Source organism: Melozone crissalis, unplaced genomic scaffold, assembly GCF_028551555.1.
Source record: "Melozone crissalis strain CALT ecotype California unplaced genomic scaffold, PUWL_Pcris_2 ptg000016l_1, whole genome shotgun sequence".
Lineage (NCBI taxonomy): Eukaryota > Metazoa > Chordata > Aves > Passeriformes > Passerellidae > Melozone > Melozone crissalis.
This window is the reverse complement of record NW_026535794.1, coordinates 14,416,257-14,443,578: the sequence shown is the minus strand read 5'-3', so window position 1 is coordinate 14,443,578 and position 27,322 is coordinate 14,416,257. Positions and strand designations below refer to the sequence as shown.

At 40.6% G+C, this 27,322-nt stretch overlaps 1 protein-coding gene across 12 annotated transcripts in view; it reads right to left on the bottom strand.

Annotated features, from left to right (window-relative positions):
- Nucleotides 1–27,322, bottom strand: part of PARD3 (par-3 family cell polarity regulator) — a 445,695-nt gene that overhangs the window by 108,574 nt on the left and 309,799 nt on the right. For 7 of the 12 annotated variants that reach the window (XM_054273679.1, XM_054273680.1, XM_054273681.1 and 4 more), the window contains one exon: nt 9,621–9,731. The exons of 3 other annotated variants lie outside the window; for them this stretch is intronic. In XM_054273679.1, the coding sequence (XP_054129654.1) occupies nt 9,621–9,731 (111 nt within the window). Of the gene's footprint in view, nt 1–7,745; nt 7,819–9,620; nt 9,732–12,034; nt 12,533–27,322 lie in introns of those variants that run through there. 2 more of the 12 variants (XM_054273688.1, XM_054273689.1) reach the window with 2 other exon arrangements.

Below are 27,322 nucleotides of genomic sequence, written 5' to 3'. Positions count from 1 at the left end.
AAACCTCACAACAAAGCAAGGATTATGTGAATCTCATACACTGAAGATGAAAGAAAAGGAAAAGAGAAAAAAACCCAAACCAATAAAGAATATAGCTTATAAGTCAATATCTTAGCTCAGGACCCTCAAATTCACACTACAACACCTCTGAGGATTCACTTCTAAAACCTCACTGGGTCACAGTAAGGACAGCACAAATCTCTAGCGTGGCCAGAAACAGAGCCAGCTGTCTCATAACTCCTAAAGGGTTTCTTCTAGTAACTGGTTACAAAATAAAGTTTGTAGCTGTGCTGTGGAGGGAGGATGGATCTGCCTGTTACAGATGCATCATTAGGTGTCTTTCTGGCTAGTCAAGTACTTGCTGCTACATTTAAGAATTATAAAAAGGAGTAGGATTAGTGCCTTGTTTTACTGTCAAACAGAGTCCTGTGGTGCAGTGTGGAAAACCTGACAGGTTTTGAGTTCTGTTCAATTCAGCAAGAATAAGTTCAGTGAGTTAGTAACTATGATACAGCTATTTTAATTCTCAAATAAGTCATTGCCACAGTAACTCTGCCACTAAAGGAGAATTCTTATGACATCAGAGGACATGCTGCTACCTTAGCCTGAAGTTCCTGACATTCTAAAGTGAAACATTTTAGTGCTCTTACTTTGAACTAATATGTCTAAGAGAGTACTGAATTTATGTGATCTACAAGACATCTTAAACTAATTTATAACACAGAATATTATAAAGACTACCTAAATTATGTTTTTTTCAATATATTGCGAGGGACTTGGCTGGGACTTGGCTAGACCTTGCCCAGTGCAATGTATTGAATCACTATAGAAAAATAATACAGAAAATATGCTTTTAGCACGATGTCTTAAAATCTCTCTAATCACAATATGTAGTTAGAGAATATGTGGTGTTTTTTTTGAAAAACTACTCCAGTAACTATTATTCTATGAAGGCTTCAATTTACATAGCTCCCAAAGTCAGTATTTTTATGAAGTGGAACTGGTCTGAAATGTTTTTCCAAAGCTCAATATTCACATGCTTCACTTCTGTGTTCTCTTCCAAAAATTATTGCCATTGATTTCTTTTTTTCATATCCTGCACCCTTATCCATTATGTAAAAAACCACTGCCAAAAACAATGCTACAAATCTCCATGAAACTGAGACAAGCAGACCCCATCACAAAATAAGTGAGAATGAGAAACATATTGCTCTGATTTTCTGATCACTGAGGAATTTTTCCTCTCCTCTATTACAGGCTGGGAAGAAGGTGAAAGTTTTAATGGAAAACTTCACTAATTACTTATATTCTGAATGTTTGCAGTAATAATAATGGTTTTAGAGGTAACAGGTTTTCTGAAAGCTGCTAAGTGGCATCAAAATACGGCAGCAGCAAAAGTAAAGCTGAATCTTTGAGTTATTTCAAAAACACAGATAACTCTTAGACATTGTAAGAAACAAAAATCCTTTCCTTATCACAGTATGTTGTCTTTTTTCCTTAAAGTAAGATGAAACTGCTCAATGAAAATATTTTGCTTAAGGGGGAAAAAAGTTGGGGTTTTCCAATAAAAATATTATGGTCTCTCTGGGAAATCTGGAAAGACACCAAGAGTGTCCTGCTGTTCAGCCCCCTACTCCATCTGATACTTTAACAGTTCCAGATGGCCTTTACTACAGGATGACCTTCCCTCTATTCTTTTATTATGACCTTTGGGTCACAAATTATCTATAGGATGCTGCTGTCATTCTGTAAGACACTGCTGTACTCTTTCATCTAAAGAATAAAGATGCTTAACATTAAAACTCATCTTTGTTAGGCTGACCTTCCAATGATGATCAAACCAGACAGTTATTCCAATCAATGTCATTGCTGCAGAAAATATGTTTCATTTTTTGAAACACTGACATTAAGAAACTAAGGCACGGTTTTAAATCAAATCACTTTTGCAATTCTACTTGGCTAGAGAGTATAGCCTGTTATACTCATCTAAAATATCAAAAATATTGCAGCAACAGTTTTGACGAGTTACATTGATTAGAAGGATGTGGTGGGTTTGTTTTTTGTAAATTATTGATGTGGTTTTCATCCCAATGTCATTGATAGGAGGTAATAAAACTCAATGTAGGTTTTATTAATTATTTGTCTTTATCTATCATCACTAACAGAACACATTGAACTTACACAGGAAAGAATAATAAATAGTCCCAATGTACTAAATAAAGTAATAAGGTTAATTTCTTTCCTGCTGTCAGTAAATTCATGTTAGCAGTCTCTCGTCAGCTTGACATCAATTAATGATTTTAATTCCAGACTCTTGTCACAGTACTCACCACCCTTTCGTCTAATTAAAATGGATGATGCATGATGAAGGGAAAACACAAGACTTCTGTTCTTGTTGTAACATTTCTATTCATTAGTATACTTTTACAACAAAGGCCTTGTGGCTTTAATGGTACTAGAGAAGGATGAAGAGAAGTTTATTACATGTTAGAGATAAAGACCCATATACCCTTAGGAAAATATAATACAGGAAGCATTTTATGGAATAGCCGAATCCTTTGGGGGGAAAAAATATTTTAACTATTAATGAACAGGCGGAATGTTTCCCTCTAAATTTAGGGCAAACAACGCGTGATCGACACCCACTCTACTCGCAGCCTTGTTTACATCCGCACAAAAAAGCGCTGTCAGCCTATTGACTGAGCTCCAAAAGTAACAGCAAATCTGCCAGCGCAGGGCAGACGCCTGACCCTCCTCCCCGGGCAGCGCCCCCGCGGCTCCGCGCTGCTCCCTCCCCGCCGTGAGAGCCAGCAGCGCCTCCTCCGCGGCCGCCCTGAGCATCCCTGGCTGTCCAAAGCCATCCCCAGCTGCCAAGAGCATCCCCGGCCCCCAGAGCATCCCTGAGCCATCCCTGGCTGTCCAAAGCCATCCCCAGCTGTCTAGAGCATCTCCGGCCATCCAAACCCATCCCTGACCGCCCTGAGCCATCCCCAGCTGCCCAAAGCCATCCCTGGCCCCCAGAGCATCCCTGACCACCCTGAGCCATCCCTGGCTGTCCAAAGCCATCCCGGCCACCTAGAGCATCCCTAATTGCCCAGAGAATCCCCAGCCGTCCAGGACCATCCTCAGCCATACAGAGCAACCCCGGCTGCCCAGAGCATCCCTGGCTCTCCAAAGCCATCCCCAGCCGCTTAGAGCATCCCCGACTGCCCAGAGCATCCCCAGCTGTCCAGAGCATCCCCGACTGCCCAGAGCATCCCTGACCGCCCAGAGCCATCACTGGCCGCCCAGACCATCCCCAGCTGTCCAAAGCCATCCCAGGGCGTCCAGAGCATCCTCGGCCTCCCAGAGCATCCCTTGCCACCCAAAGCCATCCCCAGCTGTCCAGAGCATCCCTGGCCGCCCAGAGCATCCTCGGCCTTCCAGAGCCATCCCCAGCCGTCCAGAGGATTCCTGGCTGCTCAGAGCATTCCCGGCCACCCAGAGTATCCCCGGCTGTCCAAAGCCATCCCTGGCCTCCCAATGCATCCCCAACCGCCCAGGGCTATCCCCAGCCATCCAGAGCCATCCCCGGCCGCCCAGAGCACCCCTGACCACCCAAAGCCATCCCCAGCTGTCCAGAGCATCCCTGGCCGTCCAGAGCCATCCCTGGCTGTTCAGAGCATCCCCAGCTGTCCAGAGCCATCCTCGGCCACCCGAAGCCATCCTCACCCATCCAAGGCCATCCCCGACTGTCCAGAGCCATCCCTGAGTGTCCAGGGCACCCCTGACCACCCAAAGCCATCCCCAGCTGTCCAGAGCATCCCTGGCCATCCAGAGCCATCCCTAGCTGTTCAGAGCATCCCCGGCTGTCCAGAGGATTCCTGGATGTTCAGAGCATCCCCGGCCGTCCACAGGATTCCTGGATGTTCAGAGCATCCCCGGCTGTCCTGAGCCATCCCTGACTGCCCAGAGCATCCCCGGCCGTCTAGAGCAGCCCCAGCCTCTTAGAGCATCCCTGACCATACAGAGCCATTCTCGGCCTCCCAGAGCCATCCCCAGCCACCCAGAGCATCCCTGGCCACCCAAAGCCATCCCCAGCCGCATAGAGCCATCCCCGCGGCTCAGCACGGCTGTCCCCAGCTGACACCGGCGCCGGGCGCGGCCGCAGGAGCGATCCCGGCGGGGCCGAGCCGAGCCGGGCCGGCAGCGCCGAGCCCGCAGCTCCCCCTCCCGGCCCCGCCGCTCCCCAGGCACCTCCGGCCGGGAACGGGCGGCACTCTGGGCACAGCGACGGCAGAATCCGTACATGTAGCGGCCTCAGTAAGGCAGAGGAACAAAAGGTCATGTTTCCGGATCAGAAAGGGGGAAACCAGCACAGCGGGATGTTTCTGGTGCAGAGCTATTCCCATGCACGCACCCAGCGCGGCATCGCTCTGCCGCGTTAGCTGCGCTCCAGCACAGCACAGGCTGCACAGCACAGCTCAGGCTGCACTGCACTGCACAGCACAGGCTGTCATTGCACAGCACAGCACTGCACAGGCTGTCACTGCACAGCACAGCTCAGGCTGCGACTGCACAGCACTGCACAGCACAGGCTGCAACTGCACAGCACAGCACTGCACAGCACAGGCTGTCATTGCACAGCACAGCACTGCACAGCACTGCACAGGCTGCGACTGCACAGCTGCTGCGGCAGAGCAGAGCGAGCCCCGGCCACACAGGCCCCCGTCTGACCGCTCTATTGCCCTGCCAGCATCTCCGGAGCCTCTGCCACAGCACTTCCACCAGCACAACACTTTAATCCTCTCCCAAAAGGTTTCTTCTTATCTCCTCAAGACTGATCCTCCCAACACAGGTGTTTAAGTGCTTGATTTTGCATCCGTTTCAGTGGAAGTTGAGGAAGAATACAATACTAAGATTAAAACACTTGTATGGTAACACAGAGATTTACAGAACATTAGTAAAGCTCTTAAATCAGTGTATTAACCAAACAGAGAAAATATCCTCTAGACTTTGCTTCCAAGAGAAGAAGTGCCTCTAGAGGCGGATTACAGCATAAGCACTGTTTGCCCATAGATGGATCACGAACTCTGAATCATGAGATTACATGAGAATTGCAACTTTCATCTTTTAAGCATTATCCAGCAGTGAAGCATGCTGGATTCAGATGAATTTCTTAAAAACTTCACAAAGAGGTGCACTTAGTTCATTCCTCTGTTATCTACTACTCAGGTACAAAGAGTAAAGTTGTTCAGGTCAGGAAGAACTTTCTTTACTAAAGGAACTCAGCCCAAGGCTGAAGATCACTGGCACATATAGCCTTGCCATATGTGCCAAGAACTGCACATGCCTGTGCTAAAGAAGGGAAGACCTCAGGCAAAGGTTTTGGATTTGCCGACAATATATTTTGTAATGAACGCAAAGTTGAAATGGAAAGAAAAAGAATGAAAAAAAAAAAAAGCAGCTCAAACATCAAAAAATAAAATTGAAGGAAAAGTGCAAGGGTATGGAAGGAGGAGAAACAAAGATATCAGAACCTGCTGTTTGGAGGGATGTCTCCCTCCAGCAAAGACTGCCAATAACAACTGGAAGACAAAAGCAGTAGGTTTTTAGAGCAATTCTGTCCTTTTATCTCCTAAGAAAGAGACTACACTAAAGTGCCTTGAAAAATCCAGAAAACATATCAGGGCAATCAGGTTGCAGGGTATCAATGTACACACTGGCTAAATATTGAGCAAACCTACTCTGGGAGGCCCCCAAAGACCAGATGTAGAGGTTTCTGGACTGGAAAGGTCTGTGGGCTTCCAGAGGTTTAGATGCAGCAGCACAGCACAAGGTGAACATCCATATTAACTGATTCCTCTTGGTCACTGACAAAAGTTTCCTTTTGTCTATCCAACATTGCAATGCCTGTGTAAAACTATAAGCATTTATAAACATCTCTAAGAGCTCAAGATATTCTACACATCTCCAGTCTGCAACATCCAAGAGATCTTAGCAAGATGTGCAAACCATAGGTACATAGGAGACACTGGAGTTGATAAAAGACCTTCTGTAACAAAACCACAAAGACCCAGGGCTGTTTTCTCAGCCCATCCATGTGAATGTAGCATCTCAATGGTGCCCAATTTGAGCAATTCAGTGATAGGCAGACAAGGTGACCACACAGTAAAGAGGGACTCCAAATTAGCATATATGTAAAACAGCTGTGATCTGGCACAGGACCAGCGCTAACTGAACTTGGTTCTTATTCAGCTTCCTCAAAACTGCAGTATAAACTTTTTCTTAGGAGACTCAAGGCAACAGTCAGAAATCTATTGCCCAGTCTTGCCTCAAGGTTTTGACTGGTGCCACTGCTGGGGAGAACCCTTTCTAACAGCACAGCAGAGCCCAGACAGATTTTAAGATCAGCGCTTGGCAGATACTCAAGGATCATGCAAGCAGACTTGTTTTTGTGCAATAAACCAGAGTTAAACATAGTGACATGGGGCAATGTTCTATGGCCTTGGATGAACTGCTGTTCCAACATTTGGAGGATTTACAAATAGCAAGTATTTTACAGAATTTTTGGTAAGACTAGTGGGTGGTCTTATCAAGTACACCCCTGATTGTTCCAGTATTCCTTGTCATTGAAAGCTGACTGTATTTTCACCTAGATAACTTCTTTTTTCATTCAAAATTACTTTAAGATTGTCAGTAAACACACACCACATATATATATATATATCCAACATATATAGGATGTAGCTTAAGAGATCCACAGCTTAAGTGATACACTCCTTAATCAAAGAATCACAGAATCAATAAATTATTAATAATAATAAACTTAAGAAAAGCCATTTTATTAATTTAATCATGGTAAACTGAAGAGTATTCTTCTTATTTGTCTCATAATCCATATGAATGCTAGGTTTTAAAGAAAATACTGCCGTAAGCACAATACTATTAAAATTAATAATTCCATAAAATTGTGGGCATGATTGATTTTTTAATGGACTGTTCACTTGTTCTCTGACCCCCCTAAGGATTTTTGCTCCTAGCCCCTCATACATAGTAAATTCATTAAATCCAACATATTTCCCCAAAGCATTGCATCATTTTAGAGGTACACAGTATCAAATACCAAAAAAAATAGAACAAGTGAATTGCACTGCCAAAAAAATTGAGAAGACAAAAACCCACAGAAAACAAAGTTAAAATAGCAGCCATTATGAGCCAACACTGACAGTAATATTTTACTCTGTCTCCTGGTAAACATTTTGAGGGATTGTTCAGTTAATTTGCAAGAGTACTCTTCATTAACAGCATGTATCTAACATCATTATTTTACAGGATCAAAAGGAAACTCTGCAATCTAACTGCAAAAACATTTAGTCTCTATGGACCAAATCAACATCTGAATTTTTTAGAAACATAAGGAAGCACCTCACACATTGGATTGCTATTTTATTATCTTTTATTAGTTGTACATGCGACTACCCCAAAGAAGTTGCATTCTCTTATAGACATAACACAAAGGAAAGCAAATACACAGGGAAAGAGAATAATGGGAGGATAAGGACCCATGTTACTACAACATCAAGCTGTTATGAAGTTCTGGCACATGCATTTTCTGCAGCTTCAGTGAACATATAAAATTGTTTTTATGACACATGAGGAGTGAGGTTCCAGGAAAGATTCAAATTGGTTAGCATAACTTGATGGACAGGGATTAGGATTTGCTCCATGCATTGAGGGCTATACAAATAATTTCATAATTCTACCTTGGTACCCAGCGTGACTATTGCAACCTCTCTTACACCATCACATGGACAGTCTATACTCTGACCATTCTTACTGAGAGAGACAGAGAGACACAGAGAGACAGAGAGAGAGAATGAAGAGAGAGAAACGTTACTAACCCAGGCGTCAAGACTTTCTCCTTTTCATAAATGAAAATGGCTGATTTTCCGGGGACCTCATGTTCCTAAGAAACCCTGAGGGCCAGCTGGGGCTCAGCAGTGTGTGAAGCCAGGGCACAGAGTGGTGCTTGTCTGGCCAACCATCCCCTGCCCTGAGCTGGGCAGAGCGACCAAGGCAGCTTTCCATGGCTCTGCACCCCTGGCATGAGCTCTGAGGCTGCTCCATCCATGGGAAGGGAAGCTGGCTGCACAAACACCCTCATCACTTATTTCCTTCAATTCCAGCTTTCCTCTTTACCATTTAATCTGCAAGCACTTTACTTTTAAAAGCAGTAACAAATTTAATGACCCTGCCTCACTTTTGTTAAAAAAGAAAAAATAAAAACCAATCAGACTAGGAAAAAAACATCCAGGCACTGTAATCCACCCACCTTCTACAATCAGAATGGATGGACAAAGACAAGAATAAAATTTTACATCAATTTATGTTACTCTGTTAAAAAGTAAAAAAATTCCCATGATATAATGTAAACAGATGGTCATAAATGATAAAGTTTCTGGAGTTTAACAAGTTAAACCAGTAAACACACACTCCCACCCTGTCTTTACTGTAAATCACTCAACCCTAAAAGAACTGAAAGCAAACCATTTTAGGTTTAACTAAGGAATCTACATGAGTTACAGTGGCTCTAATATTCTCTATTAAGCTGTTAATGATGAAGCCACCATTCATGAACTTCTGTTCTTATTTGCAGAAGACCAAGGTGCATAGAGATGGTAATTAAAAAGATCATTATGACTAATTAGTGATATCTCCTCTACAAGAACAAGAAAATTTCCCTCCAGAGTTTCTGCATCAATTCTAAATTTATGGTGAGCTATAGCATGACTTTTAGATAAATAATTCTAATGCATAGTTCACTTTCACTGCTAAATATGCCTGCATCTATTTACCATTCAGCAATCAAACTTTGTAAAGTTTGTCTCCTTACTGAAGTGATGTCAAAGAGGCTGTCTCTCAACTCACATCTCCCAGTTTAAGCTAACTGGTAACCTACACTTTTCAACATTTTGATTAAATTGATCTGAGAGACACCAGAGTCTAGGCCCCAAATATCTAGGACTACAAGAGATAGGATGAAAAGTAGACTGGAAATATTGAGAAGAGCATATGACATATATATTATATAGGGTTTTTTTTATGTTAAGGGAAGCTGACAAGGAAAAATAGAGGTGCTCACCACTCATTTTTAGAATTATCAGTTTAATATATATATATATCATTCCATAAACAGACTGCATGGCACATAAATAGACTGAACTCCAGTGACAAATATACTGGTAAGCATAATTTTTCTGTTTCTCCTAAATTTATCAATGAAAAATCTAGATATGCAAAACTCTGAAGAAAAATACAAAACATACTTCATTCTATATAAATATTTGTTTTCTGAAAATGTCAATAAAATAATTTATAGAATATAAAGAGAAAGCATTTCATTTTATTACTTCAGTCTCCTCAATAAGAAAGGGAGCCCTGCGTCTATAAAAGATGCTTAACACAGCCAAAGGAGCTGTTCATACTAATGTCCAAAATAAATCCAGCTTTGTCCTGTTATTTAAAGTATATAAACATATCAACATGTGGCAAATTTCATCAGTGAAAATTGTACTTCAGTTATTTAATTTAAAAAACAAACTCTGTCTATCAAGGTTTAAGCAAATACTGAAGTCTACCTCTCCTGTTCTTGCTTCATTCGTATTCTCTCCTCTTCTGAAGTAAGAGCTTCCTGCACTTTTATTTTACCAGTTTTCTCACTCTTGTCATCTTTGCGATGTTTGCCAAACCTGTTAATAACACACAAAAAAAGAATCTAACTTGTGACATGAACAAAACTGTATTTTCCTTCTTCCACGACAAAAAGAGTTCTCCAAGGACTGCTGGGAAACCAGGAAGGGAAAGTGCAAAGACCTCAGAATCTCAATTTTTAGTATTTTCAGCCTGCTTCCAGGTTGTTGGGTATTTTTTATGTAATTTTTTTAATTTTTATTTTCACTTCACTCCTCTTAAAAGTTTATAGAATTCCTCACTGAAGAACGCAACAGACAAAAATATAATAATTGGACCACATTTCTCCTTTATGCCAGAATTTTGGTGCCATTATTCTTAAACAGTCAAACAAAGTTTTTTAGAACAGCATCTGTGCCCAAGGACACAGCTCAGGTTTGCATTAAGCAAAGGCTTCCCCACTTTGGAGAGGAGAGAGGGAGCTGCAGGTCTGACAGCTCCCAGGGCAGCACCAGCCCCACATGGTACAGGGGCCATTTCACCACACAGAGGACACCATTCAAAACTGTCAATTTATTCTTTTTCAGCACCAGGGGTTCTTATTTAAACTTTATTACTCGTGACTCTTTCCCCAAGGGTGTTCCAGTGTGGGAGGGTGAATGGAGGGATGGAGCTGTCAGGGCTGCCCCAGACAGAGATGGGTGCTGCCAACCCAGGGTTTGCCCTCTTCGCATCTCCTCTTCCCCTCTAAAGGCTACATTTCAAATTTATTAAGTTTCTTGCGTATTTGCACATTCCACCGTTTTCTTTAAACTTTCAGGGAGTGAAGAATTTGGCATTTGAGATAGTTATTATTAGGACAAAGTTATTCCTATTTCTGAAGACATTTCTGATCTATTCTGGAAGGAATGACTTTCATACAGAGCAAACCAAACAAACACTTTAAAATAACCTTTAAATAGATCTAAACTTTAGATGAAAATTTTCTATTTAAGGCAGAAGGGCTAACATGTGTCTGTTAAACAGTATATATACCAATTAAATGTGGCATCATTTATCACACCAAAAGCAGCAAGAATTTTACTTTTTTTATACCAAATGCTGATCTGAGAGCTGAGTGACACTGCGGCACTTCACACTCAGGTTCACATCAAAAGTGAAATTAAAGCACTGAGACTTGCAATCAAACATGCCTAGCAATAGTGCCAGCAGCACACCACAAATGCTCATGGACAGTGAAATGAACCACAGAGTTCTTAAAGCTTCCTTCTGACCTGTTAATGTAACATCTTTAAAATACTTCGAGTTCACCAGGTATTTATAATATTTCCCATTGTTTCCTTTTGATTCTAGGACAAAGCCATTGTGTGGGTTGAAGTACACCACACAGCAACCCTGCAGAATGATTAATTTCTGGCCATTCATTCAAGATATATTATTTATATTGTGTAATGATGTTTACAGCTCTTAGGGCAGCTCTTTAAAACCAAAACTCAAAAAATACACCATAGGAACATGTACATGAGCTTTAAACTGTTTGCCTATTCTCCAATACAGATTGCTCATGTCCAAAGAAATTCTGGCATCTGAAAACCAAAACTGTTTATTAATAACCACCTGAAAAGAGGATACACAGAGGACATGATGGGGTTAAGAAATGCAAAATAGGGTGTAAAGTTAATGAATCTGATTTCATAATGTTATATGTGAAACTTAAATTCAAAACACCAACATGCATCTTTTAAAACATCCACCTATTTATTAGAGAGTAATCAAAGCCATTATACAAAGCATTTACATATATGACACAAGAGATTCAAATCAAGTTCTGGATGTTGTGCACCAGACAAAAGAGATTGTTTAATTTAAAACAGCCCTAAAACCTCTAACCCAGAGAGGAGTTTTGCCAGAAAAACAGTGGAACTGAGACACTCTGCCCTGACACACAGTGCCTGAGGTGGCAGCATGGGTCTGACCGACAGAACGTGCAGAGCTGTGAGGAGACAAGCAGCATATGTGTCAAACTCAGTATGCCTCAGTCTTCTGTACTTCCTCAACTCAATTAAAATGTCAGATAAAGCAAAGGAATCAAACTCTGGAGTACCCGGTTTATTTATGAAAAAAGTATCATTGTTTAAAAAAAATGGGGGGAAGAGGGGGAAAGAAAAAAATTGGATTAGTTATTGCCCATTAGGTTTTGGCAGCAAAACAGAATTTCTGCCACCATAAATCAACTCATTGCAAGTGTGAACAGATATATAGTGAAATCAATACCTTATTAAAAAAATAAAGTACACAGGAAATTTCTAATAATCATTGTAAGCAATCTAATAAATGTCTGGTCAGGCTGCATGATTGTGAGGAGAGCATTTCTAATGTTAACATGTAATGCAAACCCAGCAGAATTCAAAGGTTTGAATTTGCAGATCCAACCAGGCAGGTCCAGAGCACCCAGAGCTCATGTGCATTCCCACAGAGGCAGAGGTGGCACCACTCAGGGAGCACCTGCAGCAGCACCAGGGCTCAGTTTGCTTTCAGTCATGAGCAAGTTGTGGTGTCAACCCTTCTTCTCTTTCAGGGTTTTCTTCCAGTCATCTGGGAATTAAAGTTCCTTCTGCCCCTGAGGACCATCCTGATAAAAGTCTCTGGCGGACAGCTCAGGTTCTTTCCCAGGGATTTCAGGGGGTGCCACACTGTTCCCACTCTGACTGGAGCCTTCCCAGTGCCCATCTCTGGCAAGCTCAGTGGTCATCCCAGCAGTGGACAGTCTGGCAGAGTATGAACCATGGTGGTCTTGCACAGGTGCCTTCTCTGGATTTGTCACCCGCAGGAGTGATCTATCTGCCACAATCACCACTGCCTGGAACAAGTTCAGCAACGTTAACCACACTGTCCCTACACTGGAGCCTGGAAAAACAAACACCATCCTCCCCCCTCCCTGACTGGGGCTTCGTGTTTCTGGCACAAGGCACAGTTGTGTTCATGGTGGCTTAACAGTCACAAAGCTTTGAGAAGATGCCAAGACAGCATCTTAAGAAGATGCTGAGAGAGCTACCAAGCAATTGAGAAAGGTGCTGAAAAGAACTGTGATGGAGAGACATTTGTACTCCCCCACACACCTCCTTTATTTCTGTAGGGGCAGTCAACACTCCCCACTACAAACATCATTCTAAGTCTTTGGTAAGATTTCTTTTGCTAGCAATAAATGTGTTTGTTATTTACTTCTATTAAAAGTGTTTGCTTCGTGAGGTATGATTTACAGTCATAATGAAACCCACAGCCCAAATCAGCATCCTCTCCACCAAATTTATAGCAGACATTTATAAATTATTTATTTAGCAGTCATAATCAAGCTAAGTTTAACTACAGAAATACAACATCCAGCAATGCCGAGGCACACCATTAAAACTCTCTCAGCTGTACTTGGGTGTGACTACTCTGGTGTCAAGCTATGGAAAATCACCTGTCCTAATTTCTTCAGGTAGATGTTTCCTACTCATATAAATTATGTTTCCTATTCATGAACATTAACCTAAACAGGACACTAAGAAAAAAGACTATTCAGACCACTGAAATTCAAGCAGTCTATGCAATATCCCTTCAAACCACCAAAAACACATCCCACTGTTACTGTGCACTGTCTCCATAGCCAGAGGTAAAGCCCTTTCTGCTGCTGTTTGGTGGCCCTTGTTTAGTTGTGTGAGTCAGGTTCCCAGAATCACTCCTGGTATGTACAACACCCTGAATTGAATGCACTGGCTCAATGCAAAGATCTGGCTTAACCTATGTGAAAGTTTCACCTCCTTACAAAGGCAACTCCTCCAGTCCCTGACTTGCCCCATGAACATTTTGTGTTTGACACCTTCCCTGCAAACCACCAAGCTTTGCACCATTGTGAATCTTCCCCCTTTACTGCTCAGGTACTCAAAAGGAAGGAGAGATGGAATTAGGATGCATGTCCCATACATGACCCAAGGCAAATTTGGAACCTTACTGCTTCCAATACTATTTTTTCCATAATCCATATATTGAAAGACCTGGCACACCCACATAATAAGCTCTTCCACTGAAGTGACTGGGAACAGCCTAAGACTGAAACTTGAGCAGTGCAATCAAAGGTATGTCCCTTGTAAAGCAGAAATCACCATCCATTTGTGCTGTGTCACACAGACTCCATATTTTGCAAGGCCCTGAGGACACAGCCGAGTGCTGTGATCCTGCCCCTCGCTGCTCCCTCCCCAGACACAGGCGCAGCTCTCTGCTGTGTGCAGCTGCTCACAGAGCGCCTCGAGCACTTGGTGATTTTCAGGCGCTCGTCTGAACCTGAGATGGTCTCATTCTCACTGCTGGGGGCTGGCTGCTGGGATACTTGTTGCAGCTCTTACAAATGTAAATGAAATGACAACTTTCCTTCAGATACAGACATGAGAACTCCATCGCTCAGCATCTGCACAGCAACGCTCCTTGCATTACTGAAAAGGAGGACAGTGCTTAAAAACAAAGGTAGAAACTACTGATTTTGGAATTAAAATCCAAAACCATGCAGAAAACGAGCATCTGTGGCACTGATGTTTCAGACAGTGTTGAGAATCTAATCCCAAGCTCTTTTCTTTTGCCGTGTTTGGTGCCAACAATTTGACTGCGAGTTATAAAAGCCCAGCCTAAATCACTGCACTAGACACCAATGCACAGACACAAGCCACTGCATGATGTGCAACCAAATTACACACACAACTGCCTCACCAAGTCACCAAACTCATGAGGAAAACAGTTCTGTTCTTTGGATATAGCTTGAGCTATATCAGCTCAGCAGCACCTGCAGCTACAGAAGCACAACACTGACCTGTGGGCACCACCTGCCTCAATCTCAATTCTTAGAAGTTTAGCACAGATTATAATAACTCAGAGTAGAAAATAAAAGAGAAAAAAAGAAGTGCACATTTTCCTCCAAAATTCAAGTAATAAGAAAATTACCATTCTGTTCATAAATTTCCTTTCACAGATCTAGCTTAATACTTCGTTGAGGACACGAACTTCATGGTTATAGAATAATCTCTCCATAACACTAACAATGTTTACTTCATGTAACAGCTTGTTTATTCAGCAGCTCTCTCATTTAAACCCTGTTATAAAAAGTATAGATAAAAAGTAGTTTAATTTATTTTGTAGCTGCACAAGCAAAGAAAAAACTTCTATGACTAACTGAAATACAGGTTATAAATTAAAAATATCCTATCTGTCCAAGAGTATGAGAAATTGATGAAAGAGAGCAGCTGAAATCTTGTTCACTCTAATTGCCAAGATACTCCAGAGTTCTACTAATTTATATCGCCTTAATTCTCCTTTTACATTAGGGTTGGAGAAATGTTCAAGGTAAGTGTTAATGCTCAAAGTCATATTCACAGATCCACAGGCTTAATTCTTAAATTCAGCCAACAACAGGAATCACAGTAAGTGAAGAAATTGAAAATTGTAAGAGGACCATCTTCTAAATGTATGATCTCTAGTACATAACAGCCAACTTATATCAGAGGAAAGGCCCATTCTCAGACCCCATGATACTGGTTTTTCACATTATTATTAATAAAAAGATGAGAACACAGACCTGTATGCTGTAAGCTTGACCCTCAAATAGGAAATCTCGTGAACTTTGGATAATCTAATCAAACTAAAATGAATGCCCAAACCTCTCTGTCAGCTGGCTCACTTTCAAACTCACTTGCTTGAATGACTGCCACCAACTAGGAGGTGACCTAATCCCAAGCCTGTCATGCTGAACAGAGAGGCACTGACTAACAAGGGCCTCCAGTGGCTTTGGGCCAGTGCATCAGAGCAAATGAACAGTATGAGGCTCAACAGAGAAGACAGCTTAGCAGAACATTTAAAGAACAGGCTCAAGCTACAACATGATGCAATATATAAAAAAAAATATATGTGAAATGTACATAAAGTACACATGTAGACATAAAGAACATGTAAATGATTTTGCATAAGTAGATATAAATACAGATAGGACAAGTGAAGAAAGAAGGATGCACAAGTAACTACAGAAATTCCACATTTAGAAGTTATCTCAAAGTAGATTCAGTTTAAAAGAATATATGTCAGCATCCTTGATACAACAAAAATAATACATGTGTAATCTGCTAAAAGGGTTTTACTCTGATGCGTTACTGATGAGATCATTGTCGTCTGCCAAATCATCCACATATTTCATTAGAATAAAGAGCTACAGAAGAAACACGCATTAGTTGATTAATGAAAAAAACACAAAAATTGATTGAGACAAGTTCGGTAGCATTATGTTCCTTAATAGAAAAAGACCCTCATTAAAAATTAACAATTGGTAAGTGTCTTGAGCTATTTTGTCAGTGTTTTCTAGCTTCAAGGCATGCTCTTTTCCCCTTAGTAGCAAACAGTATTCACACACACAGAGACACACCTAACATAAACACTGCTTGAATGCTTTTGGAATGATTTCTTTTTCACCCTGCTGTATCAGCAAAATCCTATGATTTATATTGCAACATATTATTGGGACACACAAAACCTTTCTGTAGCTAAAAAAAACAAAAACAAAAATACAGCACACAAACAAAAGAAAGCCTCCCTCTTTAGTGATGATCTGAAGGTTTAGAAGCTTTCCATTCCAAGCAAAATTGTACAAGTGCTATTTTTAAAAACATGTTTTTAAGTGTAAACATTTCTATATTGGCAATAGATGTCTAAAAATAGCCTGTTATGACATGTTAGTAATCAATTTAGTAGATCCACTTCTACTTGTTGAGAGGGAGTGGAGTGACTGCTGGAGTGACTCAGCAGCAGCACTGTCCTGAGATGACACAAAAGCACTGATGTGCAGGCACCTTGATGCAGGAGCTTGTCGGCATAATTAAAACAGACATTGATAACTTCATTTTCCATAGATCTCCTTGCAAATGATAAAACTGATAAAGCAGCAATCCTTCTGGTGCAACATCCAGCAGAGGACCCCTGCCAGGAGGGTTCCTGGAGAACTCTATCATCACAAACCAAGAAAAGCACATTACAAAAGGTCACAGGTCACTCATGACAATTAAGAACACTCTAAAAGGTACACCTGTATCTCTTCAGGCTGTGATATTTGCCTTCAAGTAATAAAAAAATACGTGCTCAGCCACAAACACAGAAATTTAAAGCACAAGAACCCAAGTGGCTATTACTGCAAAGTATCAGCCCTTGGAAGTGCCCACCTGGGCCTGAATTCTGCAAAGCACATGAAGGTCTGCTGTGTTCTACTCACACATTTTCTCCCAGCAGCCTCCATATCACTTTCCAAACATGAAAAAATTCCATTTTTCAGCCCCATTCAAGGGGGTGTTCTAGCACATCTCACCAAACTAAGCTTACTCAAAAAGAACAGACAGGGTGGCCCAACGCTTCACGTGCAGCAGCACCGCTGATTCCCACACCAGCCTCCAGGAAAGAAGTGTAAACAACAAATGTGATCCATAGCTGCTTCCAGCCAGGGAAATGTAACCTGCCTGCCTTTGGGAACCACTACCCCAACTTCTAAGAAAATGGGTATGATGCCAAACTAGAGACATGTCATGAGGTTTCATTCAATTATTTTCCTAAACAGTTTTGATAACATTTCCTGAAAGGCATGACACAACAGGCAGAATATTATTCACACCAAGTCGCTCTCTTTTCACAACTTAAACATTTATAATATTTACTTCCAGCATAAAATGGTGGAACTTTTAAAAACAGGTTTTTTTTTATGGAAAGACCATCTGTTTGCAAATTTCTAAACAGAAGATAATCTTCTTGCATTGCTACTCGTGATTGCCTGAAGCTAGCTGGAGCCATGGACAGCTCTAATAAATAAATAAATAAAGCACAAGCAATCAAAAAAAAAAGCCCTAACTACTTCAAATCACTGTAGTTGAAAAGCAGGCTGAGAAGTTCAAAGAAACTATCAAAAATTTGACAATAATACTATTGTAAAGAAGGCAGCAAGTAGCAGAGATGTCCAAATCTACTCAGTAAGCAGCACCACAACATAGTAAAAGTCACCATAAATTATTCATATTCTGACAAAATCTGTAAAACTGGGAATTGTGGTATCCCTGAAGGAGTCAGGAATATAAAAAAATCTTCTGCTTAAGTACAATTTTGTTAACAGTCATCAGTGATGGGAGCAACCACAGAAGCAGTACATGACATTTTAATGTACATTTCATCACAGTCTAAGCATTTTAAAGTTTGTGACCAAAGCTCTTTAATGCAATGTATGTATTCAAAAAAGATAGTAGTTATTGACCACAGTTAATTGCCCCAAGCTTAAATTTGATACACAGTCTGCTACTTGTCATTGAAGAAAGTAGCTCATACATGTAACCAACTAAGCTAATTCAGTATTTTCATATAATAGGTAATTTATAAATATATAATCTCAATCAGACACATATCCTTTTATACTGTGATTTAATGTACTTAGAAATTCTCCTGTCACCCCTCTCAAACAGGATGTGCCCTTCAAGACTGCAGTGCCCTGTTCTAAAATGCAATACTGGGCAGTAAGATACTAAACAGTAATTGAAAGAGTGTAAATACAAATTGCAAAACACAAAATAAAGCCTCACATACAGAGCCAAGAGCAGACTCCTGCAAAAGCCTGAGTGAAGGCCTGCAGTTTAACTCACAGACTGCATACATAAAAGCACACATACAATATGCAATACATAATATATGCATACAGAGGGATAACAAAAAATTCCCAAATGCTCAGCAGCAACAGCTGCCACTATTAACAAGTTCTTGACGATCTAAAGCAAAATGTGCTCATTCTTCTATAACATAAGCAATTTTTCTATGAAGAAGTAAAACCCCACATCCCAGTGCCACTGGGTGCCAGGTTCAGCTGCCCATCCCTGGCTCACACTGTGCCAACAGGTGACACCTCCTTACCCCAGCCCTCCCCACCTGCCCACAGCTGCCCTGCAGCCACACAGCAAGGTGGGCAACCTCTGCTGCTGCATTTGTCACACTCCACAGAGGAGTTTAAAAATTGTGGGCCCATTTAGGTAGGAACAATACCACATTGTGTGCCTCTAATTACTGGTGTCCACTCAGGATCCTTAGAGACAGCGTTTCAGCTGTGGCTACTCAGCAACGCGTTCTCTCCACAACTATACTTCTAATTCCTGCTCTGTTCATTTTAATGCATTATTGTTTCCAAATACAATGCTTCAAATTGCAAATTATGTCTGGCTCAAGGGCTGATTATGAGAAACACTAGCACTTCTGCCTCTGTGTGAATAACTCTGATAATAATGAGTGACTGATTGAGCTCCAAGAAGTCCAAATGATGAGAAGGGTCAATTTGAACATTTTTATTAGCTTCTTTTGTTAAATCTAACACTTTTCCAGGCCAGAGACAAATACTGCATCTGGTTACCATGATTTTTTTGCAGCCCTCCCTACAGAAGTACAATTTAGAAAATGGGTACTGGTCTAAAGGCAGACTTTATAAGAAATGCTAATGAAACATAAAAACCCACCCATTTTACTGGCACTCAAGAGATGGCCAAAGAAAAAGAGAATGAAAAGAAAAAGTTGCAAAGGAAATTTGCTTCAAGACTTTTCTGCCAGGAAAGGAAAAAAAAATCCCTCAGTAATACTAAGAGGCATCACAGCTCCACTTCACAACCAAAACACTTTGCTTAATAGGCCTGCTGTAGGTAAACATGAGCTACAACATGAAAATCACTAAAAATGCTCACTAAGCACATGCAACAGCAGAGAAATTAGGACAAAAATGTAGTAAACAAGCTAGCTAGACCAGGAAATTGCAGTTACATTATTCCAAGAACTTAAGTCTTGCAGTCATGCAATTAAACTGTATAAAATCAGCAATAGTAACTTAGACACACAAAAAGTTAATCAAACTAGCTGCAGTTCATCCAGAACCTTCCAAAGATTAAATTTTCCCTACAGATCTCATTACCTAGAAATGTTAATACATGAATCAGCACTTTTTCTCTCAGTTACTAGAGATCTTTGTTGATATTTTCCTAGAAAATAACCTCTGCAGGGTAAAATTAAGCAATAGGTGATGTCTCTGGATCTTTAGCCTCATTCACATATCTACACTTACAGAAGGTAGAGAGCCACAGACAATTTCTAGCAGAAGACCACAGTCAACACTGTAGGACCTGTGGGGCAAGTCTGAACAAAATATTCCTAAAACCAGACAAGTGTGCAGCTGTCATTCTCTTCTCTACAACACCAAAAAGCAATTCCCCTCACTGAACCATAGCACCCTAGTGCTGATGGCTGTGGGTTACAGTTTAGGGCCTCCTGTCCCATTCTGGGTTTCACAGTGCCACTCAAGTCTCCTTGTGGCTAAAAAATAAAGTTTAATTCTATAACCAAATTAATAATGCCAACAGAACACCTTTACAAGGTACCCTAGAACACATTCAATTCATTTGAATGCTCTTGAAGTCTTCAAGACCAGGATGGATGGGATTTTCCCACTCAGGAAGGGTTCTATTAGAACTAGATGATGGTCTTAAAGTTCCAACTTTAACCATTCTGTGATTCTATGAATCCACATTATCATAGAAAGCAGAGAGCAAAAAGTAACAGGCACATTATTTTGAAAGTTTGCTACAAAGATAGGGCTATGGCACAGGGACTTAGCCTGAGCCAAGGCTCTGGGTAATAAATATTAATATGTCACTGCTGGCTCCACATACCTCTGTCTCTTCTATCAGCTGATACACCCTGCAGCAGGAAAATTTAGTTTCCACATGCTGAATCTTCTGGGTGGAGAATGAAGAGCAAGGCTTTGCACTGCAGCAGCAGCACCAGAACATCCATCTCTGGAGCAGATGCAGCAAGACTCAGGTGGATCTTTGCTGGGACAGCAGTCTGACAGCAGGTCCCTGCAGCAGCTGCTTCCAGGCCTTGCCCAGAGCTACCTGGAGCCCTGGAGATGCCTGGCATCCTGTAGCTGCCAGCAGTCAGAGCCTGAGCTGTCTTCATGGTAAGAATTCGAAAGCAGTTGAAATAACTATATCAATAGTGATTTACACTGCTGATTATTTCAGGGCCAAGCTGGGAGCTGAGATTTTTTCAGATTCAAAAGATGTACAAAGTAGGACTTGCTCAGGACTAACTACAGGCAAGAGATGTGGGGTGGTGAGTTGGGGTGGCTTCTTTCTTCATTTTGTTTCCTTTTTTTTTTTTTCCAACCCATATAAATAAGCTCCTAGCACAAAAAATCTCAGACCTGGACCAGCCCCATGCACACTGACATTTTTGTTCTCATTTCTACATGCTCAGGCACTATAGGAAGCAAATGACTAGGCCTGTATTTATTTAGAAACCCAGAGAGATGATGTTTAAAATAAACCCAGACTTGACTTCAAAGATATCTGGCTCTTGAGATGTTCTTGAAATGATAACAGTTCTGCTCAGGCTCAGAGTATACAGCAATTATCACTGCCATTTCACTATTTCTTCTGAATATATAGCCTAAAATAAATCTTGAAAAAAAACTCCAACAATGAAAATGGCACTGATTCTACACATTTCCTTGAAGTTACACAAGCAGTTTTCTTTCTTTGGGGTTATAAAAGGCAAATAGAACTAGCAAAGTATTTGGGGCTCTACAGATGATACCAGGAATCCTAATGGTTAGAGATTATAATATTGTAGGTATCATTACCTGCTCAGCAACATCAGAGAAAAGAAATACTTTAATTGTCACACTACATCCGAAACTCCTGCTTGTGCCAGCATGTTGTGCTCTGAGTTTCAGGATTTTAGCACTATGTGCTAAAGACAATGATAGCATCTATAACAACATTGTGAAATATTTGAGATTTATTTGTGGTATGCTGCTGTTGAAATGGGTAGCAGCAGTTCAGCTTGCATGCTAAACACACCTGGTGTTGAATATGCTAGAGGCACTTGCAATTGGTATAAAAATATACTACTTTATTACTGTGGTACTGAAAATTGCTGATAAAGATAAGATTCTAGATGCATTTTTGTTTTTTAATCTTCTTTTTCAGATCCTTTAAAGCTAATCCATAAACTTTGTCACTGATTAGACATTTTTTTACCAAGCACTACTTATAACAGCATAGCATGAAAAAGGAAACTACATCTTCAGTGATTCATCTCTCCAACATCCATCCAGCATTCATCCACCTTCAAACTACACTCAACACCAGTATCTGGGAGCTCAAGCATATGTTTTTAGCATAGATATATTTCATATTTTTACAATACAGGAAACATCATAGGACATCAAAACCCCTGAAGACACTAGCATGGACAAGGTACTATCCTATTTTTAAAATGAGAAAATAGTTCCTCTTGAAAGTTTAAGTAGCTTGCCAAACTCCAAGAGTTTTTGTACTGCAGGCCCAAAAAACATTAGGACTAACTATGCAGATTTCATTGACAAAGCTAAATCTGTGAAGTTAATAATCAGTTAATATTGGCTGGAGTAGTTATTTATAACAGAATTTCTCTACCAATACAGCATTTCCAACATACTTTTAACATGAAATACAAACTCTTTAAAACAGTCTATCAGTAGTTGGCTGCTATATTTATTGAAACTAGTCAAGTTCACCAAGTAGTTTCATGAAACTGTACTATGTTCTTTTTCCTTTTTGGACTTGGAGCTACAAGACTGATAGCAACAAAGTCCTGAAAAAAAGTGTTAACATTCATAGAAACTAAGAATTTATCTTCTGCAAAAGCAAACATTTCAAAATTTACTGTTAACCGCATCATCAGCTAGACCAAACATACACTGTAAAACCAGTTCTTGAATTCATTCCAGTAGGGTCTGCTTTATAAACATCTACAGCCCTTTCTTTCACTTCTGCTTATTGTAAGTTTGCCCAGAAGTGGTAAAATTTAATACATGTTGGAACACTACATTAACTACTGAAATGTTATTGCACATCAAAAAGGTTTACTGCTACTTTGTAAACATGCTTACCTGAGTGCCATAAAATGCTGACATAATGAGCCAGATCTACTGCAGTGCACTGCAATCAGGCCTGGGCACTTGAAATGCAAAAGCAGCTCCTTGATACAAAAGTCATTTACACAATCTCTAAAAGACATTTTTGTATGCCATATTCAAATTTTGTAGTATTTTGGAATTAGGTAAATATACCCCAAATGATCAGTAACAGTACAAATTGCCCAGAACAGAATATGTGCACACATTGTATTTGGTACTTGAGCACAAAGGCAGTGTCTCAAGAAACCCCTGAGCTACAGATCCCTGAAGCCCTGGGAACACCTGGTCATCCAATTCTGGCATCCCAGCCTTGGGAGCTGCTCAGTGTCAAAGTACTGGGATACAGGGACTTCCTGGGTGTCATTTAACTCTTGTGTGACCAAATTCTTATGCTTTTACTTTAAATCCTAAGGAATCAGCCAAACATGAGTGGAATTAAAAAGAACTCTTTCTCCTCCTCCAAAAGTAAAATAAACTTCCTCCTTTTATGACTGGCTGAACTACAAATGCCTGAGGTTTTACTTGATGTATGTACTTTGGGATGAAAATGGAAAATATCAGCATTAATGCAACACTAATTTCAGATATTTAACAAAAAACAGGTGACATTTTCTGGTGTAGCATGAAATAGTAGAAATAAAGATTTCTGTCAACTGTTTCTTCCTCAGTTACACAGAAAATAATCACCTTTTCTAGCTCAGTGGATCATATAAGGCACTATTACTCCATCAGACAATCAGCTCAGTATCCTAACAGTTGCCAGTCCAAGACAATTTGGAGTAAGATGCTTGGAAGCACAATGAAAAAAAAACCAAAAACCATCTTTATAGATTAATTATTCCTTAACATTTAGCATGCCATGAATGTAAGGAGTCTCAAATACAGGTATGTTATTTCCTATACTCTTGGGGTCCTGTGAGGGCAGCAGTCCCTGAGGGTAACACAAGGTCCTTTAAGATACTCATTTTTTTGCATGAAAATCTTATTTTACATCCACATGTTCTCGATTCATGAGAAGCATAAGTACATGCTGGTTGATTCACATTTTTTGTACCAGCAATTATTCAGTGTCTCTCATTCCTATCTTACCAAGGACAAATACTCTTCACCAGGAGAGTAGTTAAGCATTGGAACAGGCTGCTGAAGGAGGTTGCTGATTCTCCATCCTTGGAGATATTTGAAAATAAACTGGCCATGACACTCAGCTGATGAAAAGTTGAAGCTGGGCTGCTGTGAGGAGGAGGTGAACCAAGCAGAAAACCTTTCTTGCTCAAATCACTGAGTGCAGTACTTTGGATTTCTCTTCAGTTCCTTATAATTATTTTTCTTTCCTCTAGAAGTCATCAACAGATTCAAAGTGGGGGAAATAAATACTACTTCTATACTCCATTGTCACTGTGTTTCTAGAATTTCCCTCTCTCTTATTCTTTCTACAGAACTTGTGTCCCTCTTAGTTTTTTCCTGAAGCAACAATTTAAAAGCCTAAATAAGGCCTCTGAAAGCCTTATACCTACTATTTTCCTACTGCATTCATGGAAACACAGGTGCTCACCAACTACTTCTGTGCCAGTGTATTCTATTCCAGAAATTATACACTGCTTTAATCCCATTTTGCCATTTTCACTGAAGGGTTGCATAATTATGTCTTCAATGACTCTTTCTTTGCACAATGGTAGGACAAGTTAACATCTTAACAGGAGGCATCAGCCTGCCAACACAGCACAAATACAAATCATTGCTCCTGGGGACTGAAATGCAGTGGTGAGTTAGAGCTGTGCCTTTTAGAAAAGGATCAGCTGTCCTGCAGCTGCCAACTTCAGTACCTTAAGAAAATGTGACTTAACCACCTATGTCATCCCAGATACAAAACTATATTGAGATGCATTCATTTTCCTCTAAGTCAACATTCCTATTCCTGTTTTTTAAAAAGGATTTTCAAAGATGAGTCTGCTTTAAAAACATAATCTACAGCATCCACAATATATACCAATGTACAGGTACTATCAGTAGTGAATTAAACCTCTAAAGAAGCTTTCCAAGAGATAACAAAACAAATGTCATTAACAGAGCTTTTCACCTAGCAAATACTTCATGTCTCAAGACAGTATTTATTTATGATGCTTTGTTATGGACTAGGGCACTTCCTATTTAGTCTCCAATTATCACATGAGGTGGAAGAAAATATCCTATTTCTATATGAGCTTAAACTGAAATTGACTTTGAATCTCTGAACTGTCAACAAATTCTTCCCTGAAAAGGCTGGCTTTGCAGAGATTATAAAGAAGGTGTCATCCTTGACACTTGTGTTCTATATTCATCCAGCAGGCCTGGAAGAGAAGTGTGCAGAACGCCGGGCAGGATGGCGGGGGGCTCAGCTGCCACCCTGCCTGCCTCCCTCGCTTGCTTTGCAGGCAAAGACAGTGCTGAAGGTGTCAAAGGTTCTCTATTTAAAGTAGCTGACAAGCAAAGGAAGAACACTGGGAGAATATGTTAGCAGCCACTATGAACTCATCTCTAGTAACAAGTCATCCTGACACTTACTTCTGGATGTTAGAAACAAGAGCCCTGATTCTTTTGAAATTTAAAAAGAAAAAACCAAAACAACCAAACCCCCATGAACTATACCACCATCAGATTTATAAGTTCAAGATTTACTCTGGGAAAATCCAGAGTAAAGAACACATAGAGCAAAATCCCTGTTTTCTGTCAGAGTGACAAACCAGAAAGCCACATACGATTATGTTAATCTCCCACTTCAAATCTCCCTTGCACAATTGCATACCACTGCTTTCTGTGTTTCGTTTAAAAGTCATAGAGTTTACTAACCACTTAATGAAGCTGCATTCCTTAAATCCCTGACAGATTATGTGAACTTGTTTGGTTCAGAAACATAAATTTGCCATTCCACTACCCCCTGCCCCAATGACATCTTAGTCTAAAGCGGGTGTGCTCGGGGCTGCAGGCAATGAAACACACCTTTCCTCAAAGCAACTGCCTCCATCCAGCAGCAGGCAGAAATGCACAGGGAAAGGAAGGAGCGCTGCTTATCTTTGCAAAAAAGAAAAGTTATTTCCAACCAAGCTTATCTCTTTCAGTCCCTTATTTAGTTTTAATTGGAAAGAAGTAAGTGTAGAATATGAAAATGCTTTGAAAGACCCTTGTAAGAGTCCTGGGTAATCGTCTGCATCAAAGATGACAATTTGCTGCATGGCTGATTTGATTTGAAAGGCTCTTCTGATGCTGTGTGTCCCAATGGCCAGCTGAAACTTTGAAAATGGATCGGGACAAAGTAGCCCAGAGGAGCACAGAAAAGGTGCATCAACAGTGTCCAACTTGCCGAGAGGATGAGGTCGGTGCTCCTCTTCTAAAGTGAAAGGATATCCTGCTTAGACCTGCATCCAGGATTACAGTAAGCCACGCATTTTCTAGCTGGTGGCAGAAGGGGAGAAGCAGATGTGGACTTAATGACAGTTGTGCCAGCTGGCTTGTAATAGCAGCAGGCAAAAACCAGAGCGCAAATGGCCCCAGATTCCATTTACCTGACCAACGACCCAGCTCAGCGTTTCTGATGGAAGTCTCAGCACAAGCAGCACAAGCTGTCGGCAGCGTTCTCATACGAGCATCAGCAAACCCAGGCACAGCTCAGTGTGCACACAATGAGCTTCCAAGTTTGAAATGATGCAGCTGATGGGTGTTTAAGCACTACCCTCCCCCCTCCTCTGTGTTCCAAGGCTCAAGATTTATTGTGTTTTATTCCATGAGTACTCAAGAAAAAAAACCCTCTAACTTTCAGAGATCATGCTCATGTTTTCTATAAAGGCCATACATCAGTAAGTGTCATTCACCTATACAAAGTCCCATTAGTCATGCTTCCAAGGAAAATGTCATTATTGCTGCATCTTAAGCTACTGAATGATAGAAATCAGACCACCGATTTTGTTTTATCAAGTTCGAAGTATTCGCCAGTCCTGCTGATTAGGATATAATTCAACAGTATTTTACACAACTCTGACATGTTTTAGTTATTGTGCTCAGTTAAAAGTCTAAAGATTGCTATTAAATGAAAGAGAAAAAAGGTTATTACCAAATCAGTGGTATAACCTTTGTGAGTTGCTTTTCATCTCCTCAAAGACATTACAATGAGAAAACTTAAATGAAAACCAGAATAGGCAATACAAGGAAGTTATGTAACAAGCAACAGTAATCCACACAGGTTATTCTCCCAAATGCCTAGTCAGTGGTCTCAGATAGCTCATGTGGTTGAAATGTGTAATTCAGAGCTACAAATAGTATGTTTATAAATCTGGACATGTCCAGTGCACCTTGGAAACAGCTGTGTGGGGGGAAAAACCAGCCAGCAGTATATCTGATTTCAGCTAAACAAGGTTGCAAACTGAATTATCTATTTCCTCTCATAGAACTGGAAGATGCAACACTGCAAGGCTCACAGTAATCATTTTAAATGTAATTAAATCCAATTAGGATTAGATTTTAATGGTAATCTGGGGATATTACATTTGCATTGGTTATTCAGTGCATTGATTTACCCGCCTATGTGCTACAACACTTAAAATGGGAATTAAGGATCACCATATGTTATGACTTTACATC